Below are 24,096 nucleotides of genomic sequence, written 5' to 3' on the forward strand. Positions count from 1 at the left end.
TAAATAAATACATAGAGTAATAAATCTGTACAAACATATATACATATATACAGGTGCTGTGGGGAAGGGAAGGAGGTAAGGCGGGGGGGATGGAGGGGGGACGAGGGGGAGAGGAAGGAAGGGGCTCAGTCTGAATCAGTCATATTTACTGGGCTGAATCAATCGTATTTATTGAGCGCTTACTGTATGTGCAGAGCACTGTACTAAGCGCTTGGGAAGCCCAAGTTGGCAACATCTAGAGACGGTCCCTACCCAACAGCGGGCTCACAGTCTAAAAGGGGGAGACAGAGAACAAAACCAAACATACTCACAAAATAAAATAAATAGAATAGATATGTACAAATAAAATAAATAGAGTAAAAAATATGTACAAACATATATACATATATACAGGTGCTGTGGGGAAGGGAAGGAGGTAAGATGGGGGGATGGAGAGGGGGACGAGGGGGAGAGGAAGGAAGGGGCTCAGTCTGAATCAATCAATCATATTTACTGGGCTGAATCAATCGTATTTATTGAGCGCTTACTGGGTGTGCAGAGCACTGTACTAAGCGCTTGGGAAGTCCAAATTGGCAACATCTAGAGACGGTCCCTACCCAACAGTGGGCTCACAGTCTAGAAGGGGGGAGACAGACAGCAGAACATATTAACCAAATAAGATCCATGGAATAAATTAAAGAAATAAATAGAGTAATAAATTGAGCCCAAAGTTGGGTAGGGACCGTCTCTCTATGTTGCCAACTTGTACTTCCCAAGCGCTTACTACAGTGCTCTGCACACAGTAAGCGCTCAATAAATAGGATTGATTGATTCATAATAATAATGATGATGACATGGGGGGCGCTCTAGCCGGCGCCGCCTCTATGGTTCCGCACGTCCCCCCCCGCCCCCTCCCACTGGCGCCGGAAGAGGTCGGCGCTCTAGCCGGCGCCACCTCTGTGGTTCCGCACGCCGTCCCCCGCCCCCCTCCCACTGGCGCCGGAAGAGCGGGCCGGCGGGGGCGGCGCTCTAGCCGGCGCCGCCTCTATGGTTCCTGACGTCACCCCCCGCCCCTCCCCCTGGCGCCGGAAGAGCCGGTCGGCGGCGCTTCCGGCGAGCGCCGCCTCCTTTTCCGCCTGCTTCCATGTTGGTGGCCGCAGCCGCTGCCGCCGTCGCCGCCGCCGCCGCCACGTCCAGCCAGTGATCCGGGCCCGCCGCGAACGCCGCCCCTCCCGCCTCCGGTTCCCTTGAGGCCGACATGTCCGTGGTACCGCCCAACCGCTCCCAGACGGGCTGGCCCCGGGGGGTCAACCAGTTCGGGAACAAGTACATCCAGCAGACCAAGCCGCTCACCCTGGAGCGCACCATCAACCTGTGAGTGACGCCCTCCTCCCCCAGGACCGGCCCGGGCCCAAGTTGGGCGCCTCGGCGCCTCTTTTCCCGGCGCGCGCGCGCGCTGGCCCCCCCCCCCCCACCAGCGTCGTCTGCGCACGCGCGCGGGCCCCGTCCGCGCATGCGCGCCCGCTCTCCCGCCCGCTCCCGCGCACGCGCGCCGCGCCCCTCCGCCCTCCATTCATTCATTCCATCGTGGTTGGCGCGCGCGCGCTTCCCGCGTGCGCAGCGCTGTACTGAGCGCCCCCGGAGAGTCCAATACAGCAGGAAAGAGAGGAAATCCCGCCTTTTTCCCTCTCGATGGATTCCCCCCTTCCTCGGTTTCCCCTCAAAGCCTCCCTCCTTTGTCTGAGGAGGCGCCCAATAAATAGGAACGAATGAATGAATGGGAGGCCGCGAGGCCTAGCGGAAAGGGCCTGGGCCTGGGCTCATTCATTCATTCATTCACTCACCCAAGCGTACTTATTGAGCGCTTGCAGGGTGCAGGGCACTGTACTAAGCGCTTGGGAAGTACAAATTGGTTACATAATAGAGACGGTTCCTACCCAACATAGGGCTCAGACTGTGAAGTCGTGGTGGGCCCGGGTCGTCACCTTTTATTCTTTCAGTCGTACTTATTGAGCGCTTAATGGGTGCAGAGCACTGTACTAAGCGCTTGGGAAGTGCAAATTGGCAACATTATAGAGATGGCCCCTACCCAACAGCGGGCTCAGACTTGAAGTCGTGGTGGGCCCGGATCCTCACCCTTTATTCATTCAATCGTATTTATTGAGCGCTTAGTGGGTGCAGGGCACTGTACTAAGCGCTTGGGAAGTGCAGATTGGCAACATTATAAAGATGGCCCCTACCCAACAGCGGGCTCAGACTTGAAGTCGTGGTGGGCCCGGGTCGTCACCCTTTATTCTTTCAATCGTATTTACTGAGCGCTTACTGTGTGCAGAGCACTGTACTAAGCGCTTGGGAAGTACAAGTTGGCAACATATAGAGACCGCCCCTATCCAGCAGCGGGTTCAGACTGTGAAGTCGTTGTGGGCCGGGGTCGTCACTCTTTATTCATTCAATCGTACTTATTGAGCGCTTGCTGTGTGCAGAGCACTGTACTAAGCGCTTGGGAAGTGCAAATGGGCAACATTATAGAGATGGCCCCCACCCAACAGTGGGCTCAGACTGTGAAGTCGTTGTGGGCCCGGGTCCTCACCTTTTATTCATTCAGTCGTATTTATTGAGCGCTTAATGTGTGCAGGGCACTGTACTGAGCGCTTGGGAAGTACAGGTTGGTTACATTATAGAGACGGTTCCTACCCAACAGCGGGCTCAGACTGTGAAGTCGTGGTGGGCCCGGGTCCTCACCCTTTATTCATTCAGTCGTATTTATTGAGCGCTTAATGTGTGCAGAGCACTGTACTAAGCGCTTGGGAAGTACAAGTCGGCAACATTTAGAGACCGCCCCCACCCAACAGCGAGCTCAGACTGTGAAGTCGGTGTGGGCCGGGGACGTCACCCTTTATTAATTTAATCGTACTTACTGAGCGCTTACTGTGTGCAGAGCACTGTACTAAGCGCTTAGGAAGTACAAGTTGGCAACATATAGAGACTGCCCCCACCCAACAACGGGCTCAGAGTGTGAAGTCGCTGTGGGCCGGGGTCGTCACCCTTTATGCATTTAATCATACTGAGCGCTTACTGAGTGCAGAGCACTGTACTAAGCGCTTGGGAAGTCAAGTCGGCAACATTATAGAGACGGACCCTACCCAACAGCGGACTCAGACTATGAAGTCGTTGTGGGCCGGGGTCCTCACCCTTTGCTCATTTAATCATATTTATTGAGCGCTTACTGAGTGCAGAGCACTGTACTAAGCGCTTGGGAAGTACAAGTCGGCAACATTATAGAGACGGACCCTACCCAACAGCGGACTCAGACTATGAAGTCGTTGTGGGCCGGGGTCGTCACCCTTTATTCATTCAGTCATATTGAGCGCTTACTGTGTGCAGAGCACTGTGCTAAGCGCTTGGGAAGTACAAGTCGGCAACATTTTAGAGACGGGCCCTACTCAACAACGGGCTCACAGCCTAGAAGGGGGAGGCGGACAACAAAACGTAGACGGGTGTCAAAACCGTCAAAATAAATAGATTTATTTAAGGGGAAAAGGGAGGTGACGGGGGAGTTTTCAAAGGCCATCAGGGAGGAGTCGTTGAAAAGTCCGCTGGCGGAGGCCTGGAGTCGAAGAACACGGTTTGACCACGGTAACGGCCGGATCTATTTAAATAAATAGAAATAATCGTCTTTATTGTACCTCCCCCAGCCCTCTGCACCCAGGAAACCCTTCATAAATCCCACCCCTCGGCCTCCTGTGGGACCCTGGGCCAGTCACTTCACGCCTCTGGGCCTCAGTTGCCCCCATCTGTGAAATGGGGGTGAAATGCCTGTCATCGCAGTGATTGGCACATACTCAACGCTTAATAAATACCATTATTATTAAATGCCGGTGTGGGACAGGAGTTTTATCCGACCTGGTTATCCCGTATCCACCCCAGCGCTCAGTACAGTGAACGCATGCCAAGCGACACCGCCCCCCCCCCCAAAACTCACACACGTTCATTCATTCAATCGTATTTATTGAGCGCTTACTTTGTGCAGAGCACTGGACTAAGCGCTTTGGAAGTCCAAGTCGGCAACATATAGAGACGGTCCCTACCCCACAATGGGCTCACAGTCTAGAAGGGGAGAGACAGACAACAACAGAGGCACGGCCAGCCCTGAGGTGTCCTACCCTCACACTACAATGCTAAAAAAAATAAGAGTAATATCAATAAAACCCAAGGTCCAAAAGTGTGTGGGCTTTTTGAACCATCAGGAGGTGGGCAAGGCTCATTGGACTTCTCATTGTGTCCAGGAGAAGCAGCGTGGCTCAGTGGAAAGAGCCTGGCCTTTGGAGTCAGAGGTCATGGGTTCAAATCCTGGCTCCGCCAATTGTCAGCTGGGTGACTTTGGGCAAGTCACTTCACATCTCCGGGCCTCAGTTACCTCATCTGCAAAATGGGGATTAAAACTGTGAGCCCCACGTGGGACAACCTGATCACCTTGTATCCCCCCCCCCCCCCGGCGCTTAGAACAGTGCTTTGCACATAGTAAGCGCTTAATAAATGCCATAATAAATAAATGCCACCATAAAATGGGCACGGCCATCTTTTCAGGATGATGGATCTTTTAACATCTGGACACAGATGAAGTAAAAAAAAAAAACCACAGGGCAGTATCTCCCGGTGTTTATCGAGAGCTTTAAGGAGGATGCCGAGCACGTTACCTGAAGTTGGTTTTAATGAATCAATAGTATTTATTGGGTGCCTAAGGTATTGATCTTATCAACAGTTGGAAAACCGTAGTACCTCGGGCAATCTTCAAAAGACTGAGGAAGGAGTTTGAACGGAAACACATCGAGTGCTGTTCATTCCTCTAACATGAGTTTTGGTAGTTTTTTGAGGTGAAAATAAATTCATTACAAAAGACCAAGTAGGGGCCACCAGTGATCTCGATAAATTATCCGCTCGTTTTTATTGTGCTATCTTAAGCGTTTTGCATGTCACGTCTCTAAAAGGGCGAAGATTCTGTTTTCCTACTTCACCGGGTAAATAAAGCAGATCTGAAAATGTTCTTTCTTTAGCTTTTTGAAAGAGCGAAGTTTGAGAATGAAAAATAAAAGTGGCCTTACAATTCATTTGCAATATGGATTATTAATGTTATAAATAATAAGAAGAACGCTAATTCGTAAGGGTGGTGTGGTGTAGGCGAGTTAAGTTAAAATGGTCTTGTTGAAGAGCCACTGTAGTCCGCAACCTGCTGCTTGGCCATCTTTACATTAAGCCGTGATAAGTCTTTGTTTTGGGGGTTTTTTTAAAATGGTATTTATTAGGCACTAAGTCTGTGCCAACCTGGGGTAGGTTGGACACATTCCCTGTCTCACATGGGGCTCGCAGTTCTTAATCCCCATTTTACAGATCAGGCACAGAGGAAGTGAAGTGACTTGGCCAAGGTCACACAGCAGACGAGTGAACCTGTTGTCCTCATGGAATTTGCGGTTCATTTTGATTGCAGGTACCCTCTGACCAACTACACCTTTGGCACCAAGGAGCCGCTTTATGAGAAGGACAGCTCAGTGGCCGCTCGATTTCAGCGCATGCGCGAGGAGTTCGATAAGATTGGAATGAGGCGTACAGTAGAAGGAGTGCTGATCGTTCACGAGCACAGGCTGCCCCACGTGTTGCTATTGCAGCTTGGAACCACCTTCTTCAAGCTGTAAGTAGCCTTGGGAATGGATAATAAGTACTTTATTAGTGCTTTTAATTTGGCTCAGTTCATAAAATCCCATTAGCTATTAATCATTCGCTCCAGCTAAGACGGTGCCTCTTGCTGCAGTCATTGCATGGAAGAGGTGATACGGTATTATTCCCCAATGCACAGGTCTTGTCAGCTAAATGTATTGTTTCTCTTTGCTCTGTTTTGACTGTATTAGTCTAATTGAGCACTCGTAAAATTTGTCCCAACTCAGTTACTAGCTAGATTTCATTGTAGTCATTATTTCAGTGAGCGTTGATATTTTCCCCATAAATAATTTATTTTAGTTACTGTAAACAGCAGAAAGTTTAGCTGTTTTGGTGGCCGATAATCATCTGCTCCATCTAACATACATTTTCTCAGGAATTCTGCTTACATAACCATGCAGAAAATTTCACCATCTTGGGCAAATACCCCAGGGCAGCGATTGATTTCTCTCTGCTGCCCTACAAGGGAGACATGTCACCACTTGATTGTGGTTTCAATCCTCCTTTTCTCCACATATTCTCAGGGTCTGCCTCTGCCTGACAGCCCTCCCTAGGGAAAATAATTTGATGTGCAGGTGATGGGCAGAAAACCTTTTTTAAATCTGTAATTCTGCATTAGGGTATTACAAGCTGGTTTAAAATTAGCCACTTATAGGTTGGCACTTTGGGTGAAATTTGCTCTGTCCATTAACTACTGATGAATAAGCAGGGCAGTTTTTGTTAGAAATAATTTGAACAATATGATGACAGAAACTTGAAGTGCCTTGGGCCATTCAGGGATTTTATTTTTTCAGATTTTCGAGCTGCCCCATATGCCCATGCTTGAGACACAGACAAACACAAGAAAAACACACTCAGACCTTTCACTTAATCTCAATTCCTCCTTGGCAGCGGTGACAACACCTCTTTCTACTGGCAGAGACCACAAGCTCCCTATACAATTCTTGCAGTCCTAGGAGCTTCAGAGTATCACTTCTCTTCCATTCAATCGATCGTATTCATTGAGTGCCTACTTGGTGCAAAGCACTGTACGAAGCACTTGGGAAAGTACAGTATAGCAATAAATGGACACATTCCCTGCCCACAACAGGCTTATAGTCTAGGGGGGAAGACGGGTATCACTACAAATAAATATATTACAGATACGTGCCTAAGTGATGTGGGGCTGGGAGGGGGGAGAATGAAGGAAGCAAGTCGGTGACGCAGAAGGAGAAGAGGAAAGTGGGGGGCCTAGATTGGGAAGGCCTCTTGGAGGAGATGTGCCATCAGTGCTCGGGGGGTCGCCTAACTATATGTATCTCATCCCAGGCCTCACTGGATTAAAAAAAAAAATCTGTAAAGAAGGGACAACTGGGTCCAGGTGGCAATGGACAGAGACAGATGAGTGATTGGCAGGCAGGGCATAAAGTGAAGAAAACCACCCCGGTTAGCCCGCTGGAAAAATACTTGAATCTGCAGACTTCCCGTCATCATATATCCCACTTTAAAACGATCAATGTTCAATGTGAAATTTGTGCTCCGATTGAGATGGTAGTCTTGGAAACCCTAACCCTTGGAAAACTGCAACTTTTGGGACTCCTGGCACCCTGAAAATATTTACAACTTCAAACTGAAATTGTGTCTTATGCAGGCCTGGAGGGGAACTCAATCCAGGGGAAGATGAAGTGGAAGGACTCAAACGCCTGATGACGGAGGTACTGTTTAAAAGAAAAAAAAGTACAGTTGATCTGCAGTTTGTTAGCAAGCTGAAAAGTGAATTGGTGCAGAGTATGTCTTTGGCAGTTGAATTATAGTATTCACTTCCCGATTTGAAATGTCTTCATTAGTTTGAGTTTTGAATTGTGCATCTGAACACCTTTTTCAGAGAATTGTGTTCATGTTTAGCTAGAACTTTATGGGTAAATGTGAGGTGTGGCATTGATTTTGAAGCATCGAATTATCTGAAGCTGGGCCCATGGCAGCTGGGTTGGTTTAGACAGATTATGTGGTGATGGTGGGGTGTTTGCACTTGTCTGGTAAGTTAAAGGACATTTGTATACATAGTAGCCTGAAGAAATGTCTCGGGTCAATTCCATATTTATAGTTATTAGAATTTTTTTCCTGCACACTATACATTTTTATTTTTAATGATTTAATCATCATTTCTTTGTGGTAGATACTGGGACGTCAGGATGGAGTCCAGCAAGATTGGGTCATTGATGATTGCATTGGTAATTGGTGGAGACCCAACTTTGAACCTCCGCAAGTGAGTATTCTTCAGAAGCACGGCTTTCGAAAGTTTTTTGTAAAAACTAAATTGGTTTATTAAACCAGTTCGAGTCACTTTATGTGGTTCAGGCTGATTGTTTGCCACGTGCAGTGCTTTTCAAGCCGTTCATCTGCACGAACAGGATCTCTTAGTTCAGAAGTGTTTGGGCTAGTTCTCGTCCCAAACAAGATTCTCAGTAAATGCTCTGGATTGGTGGAGACAAATATCACGCAAAGGATCTCACTTTAAAAACAAGGATTGTGGGCATATAAATCAAATTATTCTCTCAGATTGCAAGTAATGGAGAACAACTTAGAAACTCATCTAAAGTTCCTAGACTATAAAGCTTTAATAATGAGATCAAATAGCTACTTTGTGGAGAAACCATAAATTGAAATGGCTTAAAAATGGGTGTGGGAGACACGTACGGCAAGTCAGTCAGCCTAATGGGGATTCAGAAAGCTGAACTTGAAGGAAAAGGTTAACGTTTATAAAGTCCGATTTGATTACGTCAGAAACTCTGAAAGTTTCTGACTACCGTTAAGTGTCTAAATGTTCGTAGTGATTTACTCTTAAATCTCTTTTATTTCAGTATCCTTATATTCCAGCACATATCACAAAGCCTAAAGAACATAAAAAACTCTTTTTGGTTCAGCTGCAAGAAAAGGGTAAGTTTTTCCCGCCGAACTTTAAGCACCCATCTCAAAATACCTTTGCTCAAAGTTCCCAAAATTCTCCGGTGCTTTGTCAGTATAGAAATAGATTCCATGGGAAAGGAATTGCCCTGTGTTACCTGTTAGGTGTCTCTTGGCCTCACTGCATCCATGTGAATACTCTCAGATCCAAGGTTTTATTTTTTGGTAACTTAGAAACCAGCTAAGCAAATTTAGAGATCCACAAGGGTAAGAGTTTTCTTCAGACCTTTTTCAATTTCTAACAGACCAGATAGGAACAGAGGAGCGGGGAAAGGCTCCTGCTCGAGAGCAGTAGTGGTAGCTCCAGTTCTAAAAAACGTTTGTTTAAACAAACCAAATGAAGCGTGTCGGCCGTTTTCTTTTTCCCGAAATAGGTTAGTAGAAATTTTTCTTTCCAGGCTAAAAGCTGTGTTAGTGTAATTTTTTAGCACCAAGAAACTAGTCCAAAATGCTGAGTCTTTCGAGAAATACTTGGAAATACGTAATTCCGTGTTCTTATTCTCTTTCAGCTTTGTTTGCGGTCCCCAAAAACTACAAACTGGTAGCGGCGCCATTGTTTGAATTGTACGATAACGCGCCGGGGTATGGACCCATCATCTCCAGCCTTCCTCAGCTTTTGAGCAGGTATTCAACGGAGCTGATTTTATAGCATCGCATATTTAGGACCAAGAACAAAATGCTCAGAGCAATTTAAAGAACAGTAGCTTCATGACTTTCCATGTGCTTTTGTTCTAGAAAACGGTCCTAGCTCATTGAGGATCAGAAGTAGCCTGGTCAGAATTTTGTCCAAACCTCCTGTCTCAGTAAAATGAGGCTAGAGCTTTGGAAGCATGAGAAGCTAAACATGTAGTCAATCAATCAATCAATCATATTTATTGAGCGCTTACTGTGTGCAGAGCACTGTACTAAGCGCTTGGTAAGTACAAGTTGGCAACATATAGAGACAGTCCCTACCCAACAGTGGGCTCACAGTCTAAAAGAAGTCCTGACGGGCATGTCATTTCACGTTTACCAATAGCACGGAATAGAAGTGTCTTCTCTCATCTCCATTTAATATTGAGACAGCCTATTTAAAATAACATGCGATATCCTTTCTCTAACTTAGGTTCAATTTTATTTACAACTGAATTCCTGAGCAGTGGAAGAGTGGTTAAAGAAGCCGTCTCTGTGAGCACAGCTATAAAACGTAGAAGAATGAACATAAAGCAATGGTTTTTTTTTTTTTTTCTTCTTTCTTCCCAGTCTGACTTTCTATTATTTGAATAGTAAACTAAATCTGAAGAATTGTCCTAAATAGTGATGTAAACAAACGTGATAGTGTTTTATTCACTCTGGTTCTCCCCTCACTTTTTTTTTGTAAAACATTAAACAAAATGGATCTATTTCTCTTTGTATTTTTTTTTTTACTTCATTTGAGAATGTTGTCTTAAAATCTTACTTTGAGGGTCACAGTTTTCATTTTCTTCTAGGCTAGTGGCATTTGGATTCAGTGTATAATAGTTTATAGAACCATATGTAGTGTGGGCATCCGAAAACATTAAAACTTTTCGCTACCAAATAAATTGCAATGTCAAAGTAGGAACCAAAATTTGGGTCCTCATATCACATCTCCACCCAACTGAGAGGTATTTTGGTATGCTACTGAGGTTAAAAACATGTATTACTCAATGATGCCTTGTTTCTTAAGCTTCAGTTAAAAAAAATTGATTAATAGACTAAACTCTGCTAGAGTGGAAGACGCTTGAGTGTAAGGATAGTGTCTGCCTACTCTGTTGTACCCTCCCAAGTACGTAATCCGGTGCTCTGCTCACAGTAAATGCTCAATAAATATCACTGGCTGATTAGTGATATGACCTTTAATAAGATTTGTAGAAAGCCTTCAAGTTTTGGTGTGCTATCTGCTTTCCGTGGCACATAAAAGTTAACCAGAAATATTAAAACATTTCAAAATATTCACGTGATCAATAGTCAAACTAAGTTCGGCGAGGAAAGAAAATAGTGCTTTATGTGGTTGCATTATTCATTCATTCAATCGTATTTATTGAGCACTTACTGTGTGCAGAACACTGTACTAAGCGCTGCGAAGTACAAGTTGGCAACATATAGAGATGGTCCCTACCCAACAGAGGGTTCACAGTCTAGAAGATGTTTAGCTGGGAACTGTACCAGTTAAGAGGATTTTATAAGTAAAAAATGCCAAATTAGTATTGTGTCAAATTGAAATAGAAACATAAAAACCTTTAGGGGTGAGGTGAACAGGTTAACAACAAGGAAAAGTAAAATGTTGCCAGGATGTGGATTGGGTTGCAGATTTGGGAAATGGGGGTCTTTTGAGCTACAATTTAGCAACTTTACCAACTGGCAATGTCAGAGTTTTCTAGGAAGGTTTAAGGGATTGATCTAAGGAAGCTTAGAGCTAATCGCATCGTCTTTCACTTTGGGGTCTTTAAATCTCTTTGCAGCGTCTGGTGAAGTATTGTGCTGCGTAGATGCTAAAAAAAAAAATCCAAATGCGAGGCTTGGAAAAAGTTGTATTATTTGACTCAGAAAACGATTTCTGGGTTTATTTCAGCATAGTGTGTTCCTTGACAATATGTTGTAGAATTGATCCTTGAGTTAAAGGAGCCCCTACAGGAAGGTTTGGGCTCAGGAAGCCCCTTATTTCTCAGATTTCAGCAGGCTGGAAGAAGCCTAAGTCCCAAACAATATTACCAAACAAATTAAATGATAAATCCAAGGTTGGGTAGTTTGCCCTTATTAACACATTCTGTGTTGAGTGAGATCATCTTTAAACATTCACAATTTGGAACCTGTTCTCGGATAACTTTCTAGAGTTGGGGACTCTTAGTACCTCCATGCTAAATATTGTGATTTCAAATGAGCATTTTATATACCCCTTTGGGGCCCCTGAAGAATTAAGCTTTAATGAATTTCTACGCATTAGAACCTTGTTTATATGAAATGATATAGGCAAATAAAACTTGGCCCGGTTGTGGTGTAGTCTTTATTGATTAGGAAACTGAGTTCCCTTTGGATAATATTACAAATTGGGAGACATTCCCAGCATAAATTAATAACACGTCTTTCCTTGCCATATCCATTACATGGCTCTGGTTCCGTCCCCTGGAAGAACACCACCTGATACTCCCACTGAGGGAAACTGAACCGGTTTGCTTTGGTAGTCTAAAGCGTAGCATTTGGTAAGAAATATTGGGCTCCCGTTTTCCAGAATCTTGGTAAATCCAGTGCTTAGAACAGTGCTTTTCACATAGGAAGCGCTTAATAAATGCCATTAAAAAAAATTACCTTACCAAATTGTAATATTTAAAACGATCAGTTCTTCAACACCAAAGTGTTTTTAGCCTTTTTGAGTCTCCATCGTTAAACAAAGTACTTTGACACTATTTTCTCGGTCTTCTATATAATTCGCTGGCTTATAGTGGCTGGGATAATATAAACTGATCACCAAGATGGCTTCAGAGTACTTGCGGATTCATATCTTGCTTTGCCAAAGAAGGTACAAGTGGTCTTTTGAGTATTGTAGTATAAATCAGCTCTTGCAACGTACGTTAGAAAATTACATTTCCTGAGTTTAATATTTCCCTGTTGGGACCATTTAATTGGATTCACACGGTGTCTCAGTTTTTCATATATTAATAACTGGAAAAGTTAGGACTATAGTTTGCTTGTGGTCAATAAAACCAAATTATAATCATTCTAGTTTATAGAAGTTACTTGAATATCTGATAGCTTGTTTTCTGTGCTAACTGAAGCCTAAACAATATAATAGTGCTAGATGTTAATAGTTTGTGTTTTAGTAAAAACATGGTATCACCTGCTGGACTAGAGATGTTTCTGTATTAAATATGCTCTATTGTGTTGAATAGCTGTTGAAAAAACTCAGTGCATCATTAACCTTATTAAATTCTTAAATCTCCAGGCTGCTTTGAGGGATGTCTGCATAGTGTTCCACCAGTTTGACTTCAAAAACTATTTGATGTATCAAGCTCTAAAAAAAAAAAAGTGTAAAGGAAATTTTGATGCTTTAGTTTGATTTTTATATTTGAAAAGCAAAAACTTGGTTAAAGGATCACTGTTCATTTTTACTGCTATTTTAATTAAAATTATTGAAAACAGTTGGGCTGCCTAAATGTTAATTGTCCCAGGGCTCATTAAAATAACAGCTGATAATTGGTCAGTCATCTGCTGGGGTAAAGTGCTTTATGCATCTCCGTCTTGGGCCGTTTGAAATTCACGCGTCAAAATGTGATTGGGTAAAGGACTAAAATTCATACTACGCCTTCCGTTCGTGTGCCTCGCCCCAAGCTGCCATTTTAACATTTTTCGGCTGGAAAGTAGTGAGAAAATAGGCGTGAAGGATTTGGGGTCGGTGGAATGATAGAGAAAAGGAGCGTAACTGGGGATCTATCAGAACAAGAACTCTTCCTGAATTGAGGAGTGGGATAATAGCTTGGGTCCCAATCCCGTCTCCATGGCAACATGGGTAAGGGTAGAGAAGCAGCATGGCTCAGTGGAAAGAGCCCGGGCTTTGGAGTCAGAGGTCATGGGTTCCAATCCCGGCTCCGCCACTTGTCAGCTGTGTGACTTTGGGCAAGTCACTTCTCTGAGCTTCAGTTCCCTCATCTGTAAAATGGGGATGAAGACTGTGAGCCCCCCGTGGGACAACCTGATCACCTTGTAACCTCCCCAGCGCTTAGAACAGTGCTTTGCACATAGTAAGCGCTTAATAAATGCCATTATGATTATTATTATTAATAAGGAATGTAGAGCCTGGGCAACCTATACTCTGGGCCTTTTAGGACTCTCCCCCTTTTAGACTGTGAGCCCACTGTTGGGCAGGGACTGTCTCTATATGTTGCCAATTTGTACTTCCCAAGCGCTTAGTACAGTGCTCTGCACACAGGAAGCGCTCAATAAATAAGCTTGATGATGATGATGGTGATGGGCCAGGTTCTGGGTCATTTTAGGTAGGTTGGGGGTCTTAATAATCAATAACTGTACCATTTGTTAGGTGCTTAGGTGTTAGAGAAGCAGTGTGGCTCTGAAAAGAACCCGGGCTTTGGAGTCAGAGGCGATGGGTTCAAATCCCGGCTCCGCCACTTGTCAGCAGCGTGACTTTGGGCAAGTCATTTAACTTGCGTGGCTCAGTGGAAAAGAGCCCGGGCTTCGGAGTCAGAGGTCATGGGTTCAAATCCCAGCTCCGCCACTTGTCAGCAGTGTGACTTTGGGCAAGTCATTTAACTTGCGTGGCTCAGTGGAAAACAGCCCGGGCTTTGGAGTCAGAGGTCATGGGTTCAAACCCCGGCTCTGCCAATTGTCAGCTGTGTGACTTTGGGCAAGTCACTTAACTTCTCTGTGCCTCAGTTACCTCATCTGTAAAATGGGGATTAAGACTGGGAGCCCCACGTGGGACAACCTGATCACCTTGTAACCTCCCCAGCGCTTAGAACAGGGCTTTGCACCTAGTAAGCGCTTAATAAATGCCATCATTATTATCATTATTATTCTCTGTGCCTGTTACCTCATCTGTAAAATGGGGATGAAGACTCTGAGCCCCCTGTGGGACAACCTGATCACCTTGTAACCTCCCCAGCACTTAGAAGAGTGCTTTGCACATAGTAAGCGCTTAATAAATGCCATCGTTATTATCATTATTATTCTCTATACCTAAGTTACCTCGTCTGTAAAATGGGGATGAAGACTCTGAGCCCCCTGTGGGACAACCTGATCACCTTGTAACCTCCCCAGCACTTAGGAGAGTGCTTTGCACATAGTAAGTGCTTAATAAATGCCATCATTATTATCATTATTATTCTCTATACCTAAGTTACCTCGTCTGTAAAATGGGGATGAAGACTCTGAGCCCCCTGTGGGACAACCTGATCACCTTGTAACCTCCCCAGCACTTAGAAGAGTGCTTTGTTCATAGTAAGCACTTAATAAATATTATTATTATTATTACTGTGTACTAAGCACTAGGGATACAAGTTAACCGGGTTGGACTTAGTCCTGTCCCACACAGGGCTCACAATTTAAGGAGGAGAACAAGTGTTGAATCTCCATTTACAGATGAAACAGGCACTGACAAGTTCAGTGGTTTGTCCTAGGCCGCCCAGCAGGCAAGTGGGAAAGCCGGAATTGGTACCAAGGTCTCCTGACTTCCATGCCAATGCTCCTTCCACTTAGCCATGCTGCCAAAATGCTAAGCCAAGTGACGTGCCGACTACCAGTTGCTGGAGCGGTTTTCAGGAGATCTAAATGCGCTTTTGCCCCGGACAATCCCTGCTATTGCTAGCTTAATCTCTAAATCTAGATTTTCTTTGTGGAGATTTCCACCCAGAATGTCCTTCCCTAAATCCTCTAGGCCTTATGCATATCTGACCCGTGACTCCCCTCACCCGTCTCCTTTGGAGGGACCAAATACTGTAGAAGCCAAAGTGAATGAAAATGTATCCAATTCACAATCAAGAGAATATTTCACCAGAGTGGGGCTCGGGATTTTGCCCTGATTTAAAACCGGAAACCTCGAGTCTTGTTTCTAAAGCTCTGAACAAAACCCGAGTACTTCCCAAGCGCTTAGTACAGTGCTCTGCACACAGTAAGCACTCAATAAATGCGATTGATTGATTGAGAGGGACTCGGGAGGAATGAGGCAGAGCCAGAAATAAACAGCTGGTGGAGGGGGAGGCAGGGAAGAGGGGGAAGGCCACCATAAAGGTCATCATGCAAAGAAAGGCCAGTCCCCTGTGAGAGAGGGGAACCCTTTCTTTCCTAACATGACTGCCACCAATCCACCAAACTTGATGCTCATGCCTGCTAGGAGATTAGTTTAAGAGCAATAGGTGTTTCCTCCTAATAATAATTAAATAGGGAGCACCTTGAAGGAGAAGCAGCATGGCCTAGTGGAAAGATCCTGGCTCTGCCACTCAACATGCTAAAAAATATTGTTTTTAGTACATTCAAAAGCTGTAATAATAGTGGTATTTCTTGAGTGACCACTGAGTGGAACGAACTATACTAAAAGTGCTTGGGAAAGTTCAGCAGAAGTCCTAGATCTGCTACCTGTCCATAATGAGCTTACATACTAATGGAGCAGATGGACAAAAATGTTTGCAAATGTATGTATTCCCCACAATACGGCCACAATATGTTCCTTGAAAACATGGATGTGTCATAAACAGCTTGTATCATGAGATGTATTTTCCCATAAACTCACATGGTATAAGTTAGGGTCCATTCCAAACTCTTTGGCAAAAGAATTTGGAATTTCTGTATGTGCTGCCTACTGTTGCATTGTTAAACCAAATTCTGGTTCTATCATTGTTAAAATTAAGCACAGCATGTCAATTAAATGAAGTCATAGTATGATCATGAATCTTCACAGGAGCTTGGAAAAGCATAAACTTGTTCTGTTTATAAACACGTGTTCTCCCTCCTTTTTAGACTGTGAGCCCCATGCAGGATGAACTTGTATCTACCCCAACGCTTAGGACCCTGTTTGACACATATAAGAGCTCAACAAATATCATTAAAAAAAAAAACCTAACAAATCTGTGACTGGCTAATTCCTTCTGAACACTTTTACACCTCTGAACTCCTCTCTCCAGAAGGGTCTTCAATTGTTTTTATAAATTCACTGAAAGTTGATGCAAGACTTCTTATATCCAAAGAGTTAGCAGGTGGTAGAAAAATCAGAATTTCTTTGTTTTAGCATCTTTCAATGGTAAATTGGATTGTTGAGGTTTCAAACAATAACAGTTTCATCCCCGAGTTGCTTGTGTCATAAGGTGGCTGTAACCCTGGGCGTGGTATTAAACCATAGTAGTTATATCTAGATTCTATCTTTCATGTGGGGGCTGTAAACCCTAAACATATCCACAGTAGAATCAGAATACTATAAATCAGTCAATAAATCAGTGGTACTTAATGAGCACTTACTGTGTCCAGAGCACTGTACTAAGTGCTTGGAAGAGTACAATACAACAGAGTTGGCAGACACGTTCCCTATCCACTAGTTTACAGTGAGCCAGAAGTTATAATAAGTTACAATTCAACACAATTTAACACGTTACAGATACGTATGTAAGTGCTGTGGGGCTATGTGTGGGGTGAATATCAGTATAAATGAATGTACAATGTGCAGTGAGTCCTATGAATGAACATAGATACTAAGTGCTAGAGATGGCTGTTGGGTGGATAGAGTAACAACAACAATAATAACAATGATATTTGTTAATAATAATGGCATTTATTAAGTGCTTACTATGCAAAGCACTGTTCTAAGCACTGGGGAGGTTACAAGGTGATCAGGTTGTCCCACGGGGGGGGCTCACAGTCTTAATCCCCATTTTACAGATGAAGGAACTGAGGCACAGAGATGTTAAGTGACTTGCCCAAAGTCACAACTGACAATTGGCGGGGCTGGGATTTGAACCTGTGACCTCTGACTCCAAAGCGCAGGCTCTTTCCACTGAGTCACGCTGCACCTGTATATATGTATATATGTTTGTACATATTTATTACTCTATTTATTTATTTATCTTGTACATATCTATTCTATTTATTTTATTTTGTTAATATGTTTGGTTTTGTTCTCTGTCTCCCCCTTCTAGACTGTGAGCCCACTGTTGGGTAGGGACTGTCTCTATGTGTTGCCGACTTGTACTTCCCAAGCGCTTAGTACAGTGCTCTGCACACAGTAAGCGCTCAATAAATACGATTGATTGATTCTCTAAGCAGTTTTAGAGCAGCATGCTCTGTTAAGTATTTACTATGTGCCAAGCCCTGTCCTAAGCACTTGGGTAGTTACAAAGGAATCAGGTCAGACACAGTCACTGTCCCACATGGGGCTCAAAGTCCTAATCCCCATTTTGCAAATGAGGTAACTGAGGCAAAGAGAAGTGAATTGCCCAAGGTCACACAGCTGGTACGTGGCGGAGGTGGGTTAAGAGCCCACCTCCTCTGACTCCTAGTTCAGGGCTCTTTCCACTAGACCATGGTGCTTCCCACCTCAGGATGTTGGGAATGTATAGTTTCCAGCCTAGGACTGGAAAAGTAGTGCCACCCTCAAGTCCAGATGGCTTTGGATTCTCCATTCACTCATTCATTCATTCAATCGTATTTATTGAGCGCTTACTGTGTGCAGAGCACTGTACTGAGCGCTTGGGAAGTACAAGTTGGCAACATCTAGAGACGGGCTCACAGCGGGCTCACGGTCTAGAAGGGGGAGACAGAACAAAAAAAAATTAACAAAATAAAAAATAGAGTAAATATGAACAAATAAATGGAGTAATAAATACGTACAAACATATATACAATGCCCTCCCTCTGCCCATCCGCCAAGCTAGCTCTCTTCCTCCCTTCAAGGCCCTACTGAGAGCTCACCTCCTCCAGGAGGCCTTCCCACACTGAGCCCCTTCCTTCCTCTCCCCCTCATCCCCCTCTCCATCCCCCCATCTTACCTCCTTCCCTTCCCCACAGCACCTGTATATATGTATACATGTTTGTACATATTTATTACTCTATTTTACTTGTACATATCTATTCTATTTATTTTATTTTGTTAGTATGTTTGGTTTTGTTCTCTGTCTCTCCCTTTTAGACTGTGAGCCCACTGTTGGGTAGGGACTGTCTCTATATGTTGCCAACTTGTACTTCCCAAGCGCTTAGTACAGTGCTCTGCACATAGTAAGCGCTCAATAAATACGATTGATTGATTGATATACATATATACAGGTAGTCCTGGCAAGAGGCAGATTTTTTTTTATTTTTTATTTTTATGATATTTGCTGAACGCTATGTGCTAGGCATAGGAAGCTGGGGTAGACTCAAGCTAATTAGATTGGACGCGATCCATGTCCCACATAGGGCTCGCAGTCTTAATTCCCATTTTACAGACGAGGCTAACTGAGGCACATGGAAGTTAAGTGATTTGCCCAGGACACACAGCATACAAGTGGCAGAGGCGGCATTTGAACTCTTGTCCTTTGACTCCCATTCTCTTTAGCTTCCCTTCTGACTGAAGTTAGGGGACACCTGGATCCCGTTTCTGGCTCTTTTTTTCAAAAGCAATTTTTGAAGTTTTTCAAAACAGTGATAGCAATGTTTTTTTCCTTTCAAGTGTCAATAAACCGGATGTATGTCTCACCCAAGGGTGGGTGGAATTGGGAAAAAAATATAGTGGTGTTCTGGGCAATCGAAAGTTGCTATTTTGTGCTCAAATGGCAGATTGTTTGTGAAGCACCTGCCCTGTGTCTTAGAGGAAAATAAAGAAATAGTGGCAATGGCTTTCACTTTTGTTATTAGAGATTCTGATATCCATTACAATGCACTCAATATGGATATTGACAACAGACGATTGTCCAGGGAGGAAGAATGCCTATAGCCACTGCGGTCTTTTCCAGGAGGATATGAGGCATGATCCTTGGAAAATATCTGGTAAATTGTTAATATATTATAAACTCTTCATGTCACTACTCTCCCCACCTTCAAAGCCTCACTGAAAGCACAACTCCAGAGGCCTTCCCTAAAGCCCTCTCTTCCTTTTCTTCAACTCCCTTCTGCGTCACCCTGACTTACCCCCTTTATTCATCCCCCCCTCCCAGCCCCACAGTTACTTATGTCCACGGCTGTAATTTATTTATATTAATGCCTGTCTCCCCCCTCTAGGTTGTAAGCTAGTTGTGGGCAGGGAATGTGTTTATTATTCTGTTGTTATACTTTCCCAAGAGCTTAATACAGTGCTCTGCACACAGTAAGCTCTCAATAAGTACGATTGACTGACTGGCTGAGCTGCTAAAGGCCTGGTGGTTCTGATAAGAGGAGAGAGTGGGAGTCTGGCTGAAAGACAATGGGGAGAAGCTTGACTTTCCCTCTGTCGCTACCCTGGAGCCATGCCAATCAATCAATCATATTTATTGAGCGCTTACTGTGTGCAGAGCACTGTACTAAGCACTTGGGAAGTACAAGTTGGCAACATATAAAGACAGTCCCTACCCACCAGTGGGCTCACAGTCTAAAAGGGGGAGACAGAGAACAAAACCAAACATACTAACAAGGTAAAATAAATAGAATAGATATGTACAAGTTAAAAAAATAGAGTAATAAATATGTACAAACATATATACATATAACAAACATATAGGCCAGCATGGGCCTACGAGTCAGAAGAACCTGGGTTCTGGTCCTGTCTCCAACCCTCGACTGCTCTGACCTGGGCCTCAGTTACCTCTTATGGGGATTAAAACTGTGAGCCCCATGTGGAACAGGGGCTGTGTCCAACCAGAGTAGCTCGTGTCTACCCTAGCGCTGAGTACAATGCCTGGACATCATCATCATCATCATGGTATTTATTAAGCACTTACTAAGTGCCAAGCACTTTTCTTGGCACTGGGGTAGTTACAAGAAGATCAGGTTGAACACAGTTGAGCCCCCTTCTTCTTCTCCCCCTCCTCCCCCTTTCCATCCCCCCCACCTTACCTCCTTCCCATCCCCACAGCACCTGTATATATGTATGTATGTTTGTATATATTTATTACTCTATTTTACTTGTACATATCTATTCTATTTTATTTTGTTAATATGTTTTGTTTTGTTCTCTGTCTCCCCCTTCTAGACTGTGAGCCCGCTGTTGGGTAGGGACTGTCTCTATATGTTGCCAACTTGTACTTCCCAAGCGCTTAGTACAGTGCTCTGCACACAGTAAGTGCTCAATAAATACGATTGATTGATTGATTCTCCCTCTCCTCCCCTTCTCCATCCCCCGCCTTACCTCCTTCCCATCCCCACAGCACCTGTATATATGTATATATGTTTGTACGTATTTATTACTCTATTTTACTTGTACATATCTATTCTATTTATTTTATTTTGTTAATATGTTTTGTTTTGTTCTCTGTATCCCCCTTCTAGACTGTGAGCCCACTGTTGGGTAGGGACCGTCTCTATATGTTGCCAACTTGTACTTCCCAAGTGTTTAGTACAGTGCTCTGTACACAGTAAGTGCTCAATAAGTATGATTGATTGATTGATTGATTGACACAGTCCCTGTCCCACATGGTGCTCACAGTCTTAATGCCCATTTTAACGATGTGGTAACTGAAGCACAGAGAAGTGAAGTGACATAGTAAGTGCTTATCAAATACCATAAAAAGAAAGAAAAGACTTGCTGGTGGCCGAGTGGCAGCATGGCATAATAATAATAATAATAGCATTTATTAAGCACTTACTATGTGCAAAACACTGTTCTAAGCTCTGGGGAGGTTACAAGGTGATCAGGTTGTCCCACGGGGGGCTCACAATCTTAATCCCCATTTTACAGATGAGGTAACTGAGGCCCAGAGAAGTGAAGTGACTTGCCCAAAGTCACACAGCTGACAATTGGTGGAGTAGGGATTCGAACCCATGAACTCTGACTCCAAAGCCCGGTCTCTTTCCACTGAGCCACGCTGCTTGTAGTGGATGGAGCGCGGGCCTGGGACTCAGAAGGTCATGGGTTCTAATTCCGGCTCTGCCGCTTGTCAGCTGTGTGACCTTGGGCAAGTCACTTCACTTCTCTGGGCCTCCGTTCCCTCCTCTGTAAAATGGGGGTTGAGACTGGGAGCCCCACGTGGGACAGGGACTGTGTCCAACCTGATTTGCTCGTGTCCACCCCGCTGCTTAGTACAGTTCCTGGCACATAGTAAGCAATTAACAAACACCATTATTATTATTATTCATATTAGTAATAGTTATTATTATTATTTTATCTGAGGTTCAGGCTCCAAGCCTTGGCCCCAGGAGGGGACTGGCACTGCATTGGGTCCAAGCACACGCTTAGTTGCACGTAATTATGCCAGTGAGGGCCAGCCCAGGCCCTGAGAGGCCACAGTACAGGCAATTCAGCTTGGCACCAGGATAAAAGAAAAAAAAAAGCATCTGGATTGAAATAATTCATACTGGAATGGGGGTGTTGACACTTAATTTCTTTCCTGTGCCTTACTGGACAGTTTCCAATTACTCCCATCGCTGCTTGTGAGTAACTTCATCGTTTGTGGGCTCCCAGGACAGAGCATTTTCCCAGGTTTCTAGGTGGGAATTTCTTTCATTGGAAAGAATTCCTAGCAAAGGAGCCCCTCCAGGGTCTGCCCACTAAGGAAGGTGATAGCAGCCCAAGGATCTCATGACTGGGGTTGGAAACTATAAAGGCAATCTAAGACTAAGTTTCTGCTTTGAAGAAATTTACCATCTAACTGTGATTATGTTTGGTACAGGGGCCTTAGTTTTTCTCTTCTTGTGTTCTAACTTTAGACCCTTTTACTGCTTATTAGCACTTCTACCCAAGGCTGCAAGAGCCAGGAGAGATGGTGAAACTCAAGCTCTGATACTTTTACTAGCCCTAGGGGAAGATTTGCTGGGGAAGGAGAATGAATTTTATTGGCCAAAAGGAAGTTAATTGGATTATATGTGGTTCATTATGTTCCTCAGGAGAATGTCCTTCCCACTCCTACTGCAAAGACCCTTGTCGAGTTGTTTTCACCTCCTCATTGGATTACTATGGATTAAGGTCCTTTAAGGTCTTCTTGATTCTTTGCAAGTGAAGCTCTTCACCCTTCAGAGCCTCCTGCTTGTGGCACCTCTCCCGCTTTATTTTTAATGGTATTTGCCAAGTGATTACTATGCGTCAAGCACTGTTTTAAGCCCTGGGGTTGATGCAAGTTAATCAGGTCAGACGCATCCCCTGATCCCGGATGGGGTCTCTGTTCCCATACCTCAACTTGGAGACCATGGGATGAACACAGGAATGGAGCCAAGGGGCCCCCAGCAGAAAATAAACAACTTTTCTTCAACTACATGTGCCAGAAATAATCACAATTAATAAAAAACTGTGGTATTTTTTAAGTGCTTACTATGTCCTAAGCACCCTTTTTCTACTAAGCACCAGGGTGGATAAAACCTGCCTCTGGCCTGGAATGCCCTCCCTCCTCAAATCTGACAGACAATAACTCCCTCCCCTCCCTTCAAAGCTGTATTGAAGGCACATCTCGTAGCTCAGGGGAAAGAGCGCGGGCTTGGGAGTCAGAGGTCATGGGTTCGAATCCTGGCTCTGCCAATTGTCAGCTGTGTGACTCTGGGCAAGTCACTTCACTTCTCCGGGCCTCAGTTCCCTCATCTGTAAAATGGGGATTAAGACTGTGAGACCCACGTGGGACAACCTAATCACCTTGTAACCCCCCCCAGTGCTTAAAACAGTGCTTTGCACATAGCAAGCGCTTAACAAATACCACTATTATTATTATTATTATTTTTATCTCCTCCAAGAGAACTTCCCAAATTAAGTCCCATTTTTTCTCATTTCCCACTCCCTTCTGCTTTGCCCTAACTTGCTCCCTTTACTCTTCCCCGCCGCCCCCCAGCCCTTCTGTATTTATCTGTAATTTTATTTATTTGTCTTGATGTCAGTCTCCCCACCTCTAGACTATGAGCTTGTTATGGGCAGGGAATGTCACCGTTTATTGTTGTATTGTACTTTCCCAAGCATTTAGGACGGTGCTCTGAACACAGTAAGCGCTTCATAAATATGACTGAATGAATGAAAAGGCAGGCCGAACCCAGTTCCTGTCCCACATGGGGCTCGCAGTCTAAGTAGGAGGGAGAACAGGTATTGAATCCCCATTTTACAGATAGGAGAAATCTCAAGCTTCCCTATTTTTTTTTTTAAAGTACTATTATTTTAGGCAGCTCAAGGTCTTTACTTCCAGATATCTACACCTACCCATCTCTGAGTCACACCTGGAGAGTTTCCAGTTCTCTACTAGTCTTGACTATGGAAGGGAGAGTTAAGCAGAGGCATTTCCATTCTTAGCTTGGGCAGTGGCTAGCGAGTGGAAGGCAATCTGCTATAAGTCAAAACCTGTGCTGGGCAGCAGCGGCATGGGAGAGAATTTACTGCACAGAAGGAGGCAATGGTAAACCACTTCCATATTTTTACCAAGAAAACTCTATGGATTCACTACCAGAACGATTGCAGCTGGAGGTGGCGTGTAATGGGAGAGATGTGTCCATTTCGACGCTAAGGGTCGGAGACGACTCGACGGCGTAAGACAAGATCTACACCTAATGTCGTAGCTCAAAATAGATTGGAAACTAATATCCAGATTTTTACGTCTGAGGAAATAGCTGAACTGAAGGGAGTGACTTGAGCAGAAAAATCCCCTGATTCTAAGTCAGGTTATCTGTCCACTTACTACAGTGGACTTTCCTGAAGAGAAAGTTTTGACTCGAGTACCCAGTTGATTACAACTGAATCACTGGTTTATCTGAACTTGTAGCATCCTAAAGAAAAATGCAGAAAACTGTGTGGTCTAAGTGGAAGGAGCAGCCTGGGAGTCAGGTGACCCGGGTTGGGAATAAAATACCTGCTCTCCCTTCCTCTTACGCTGTGGACCCCATGTGGGATATTTA

At 44.2% G+C, this 24,096-nt stretch overlaps 1 protein-coding gene across 1 annotated transcript; it reads left to right on the top strand.

The window, feature by feature from the left end:
- Nucleotides 1-1,112: 1,112 nt before the first annotated feature.
- NUDT21 (nudix hydrolase 21) lies at nt 1,113-10,016 on the top strand. Its single transcript, XM_038753579.1, has 7 exons — nt 1,113-1,353; nt 5,465-5,665; nt 7,322-7,385; nt 7,847-7,936; nt 8,532-8,607; nt 9,144-9,258; nt 9,740-10,016. The coding sequence occupies exons 1-7, from the start codon at nt 1,238-1,240 to the stop codon at nt 9,759-9,761; spliced, it is 684 nt and encodes a 227-aa protein (XP_038609507.1). The 5' UTR covers nt 1,113-1,237; the 3' UTR covers nt 9,762-10,016.
- The last annotated feature ends 14,080 nt before the right edge of the window (nt 10,017-24,096 follow it).

Source organism: Tachyglossus aculeatus, chromosome 11, assembly GCF_015852505.1.
Source record: "Tachyglossus aculeatus isolate mTacAcu1 chromosome 11, mTacAcu1.pri, whole genome shotgun sequence".
Lineage (NCBI taxonomy): Eukaryota > Metazoa > Chordata > Mammalia > Monotremata > Tachyglossidae > Tachyglossus > Tachyglossus aculeatus.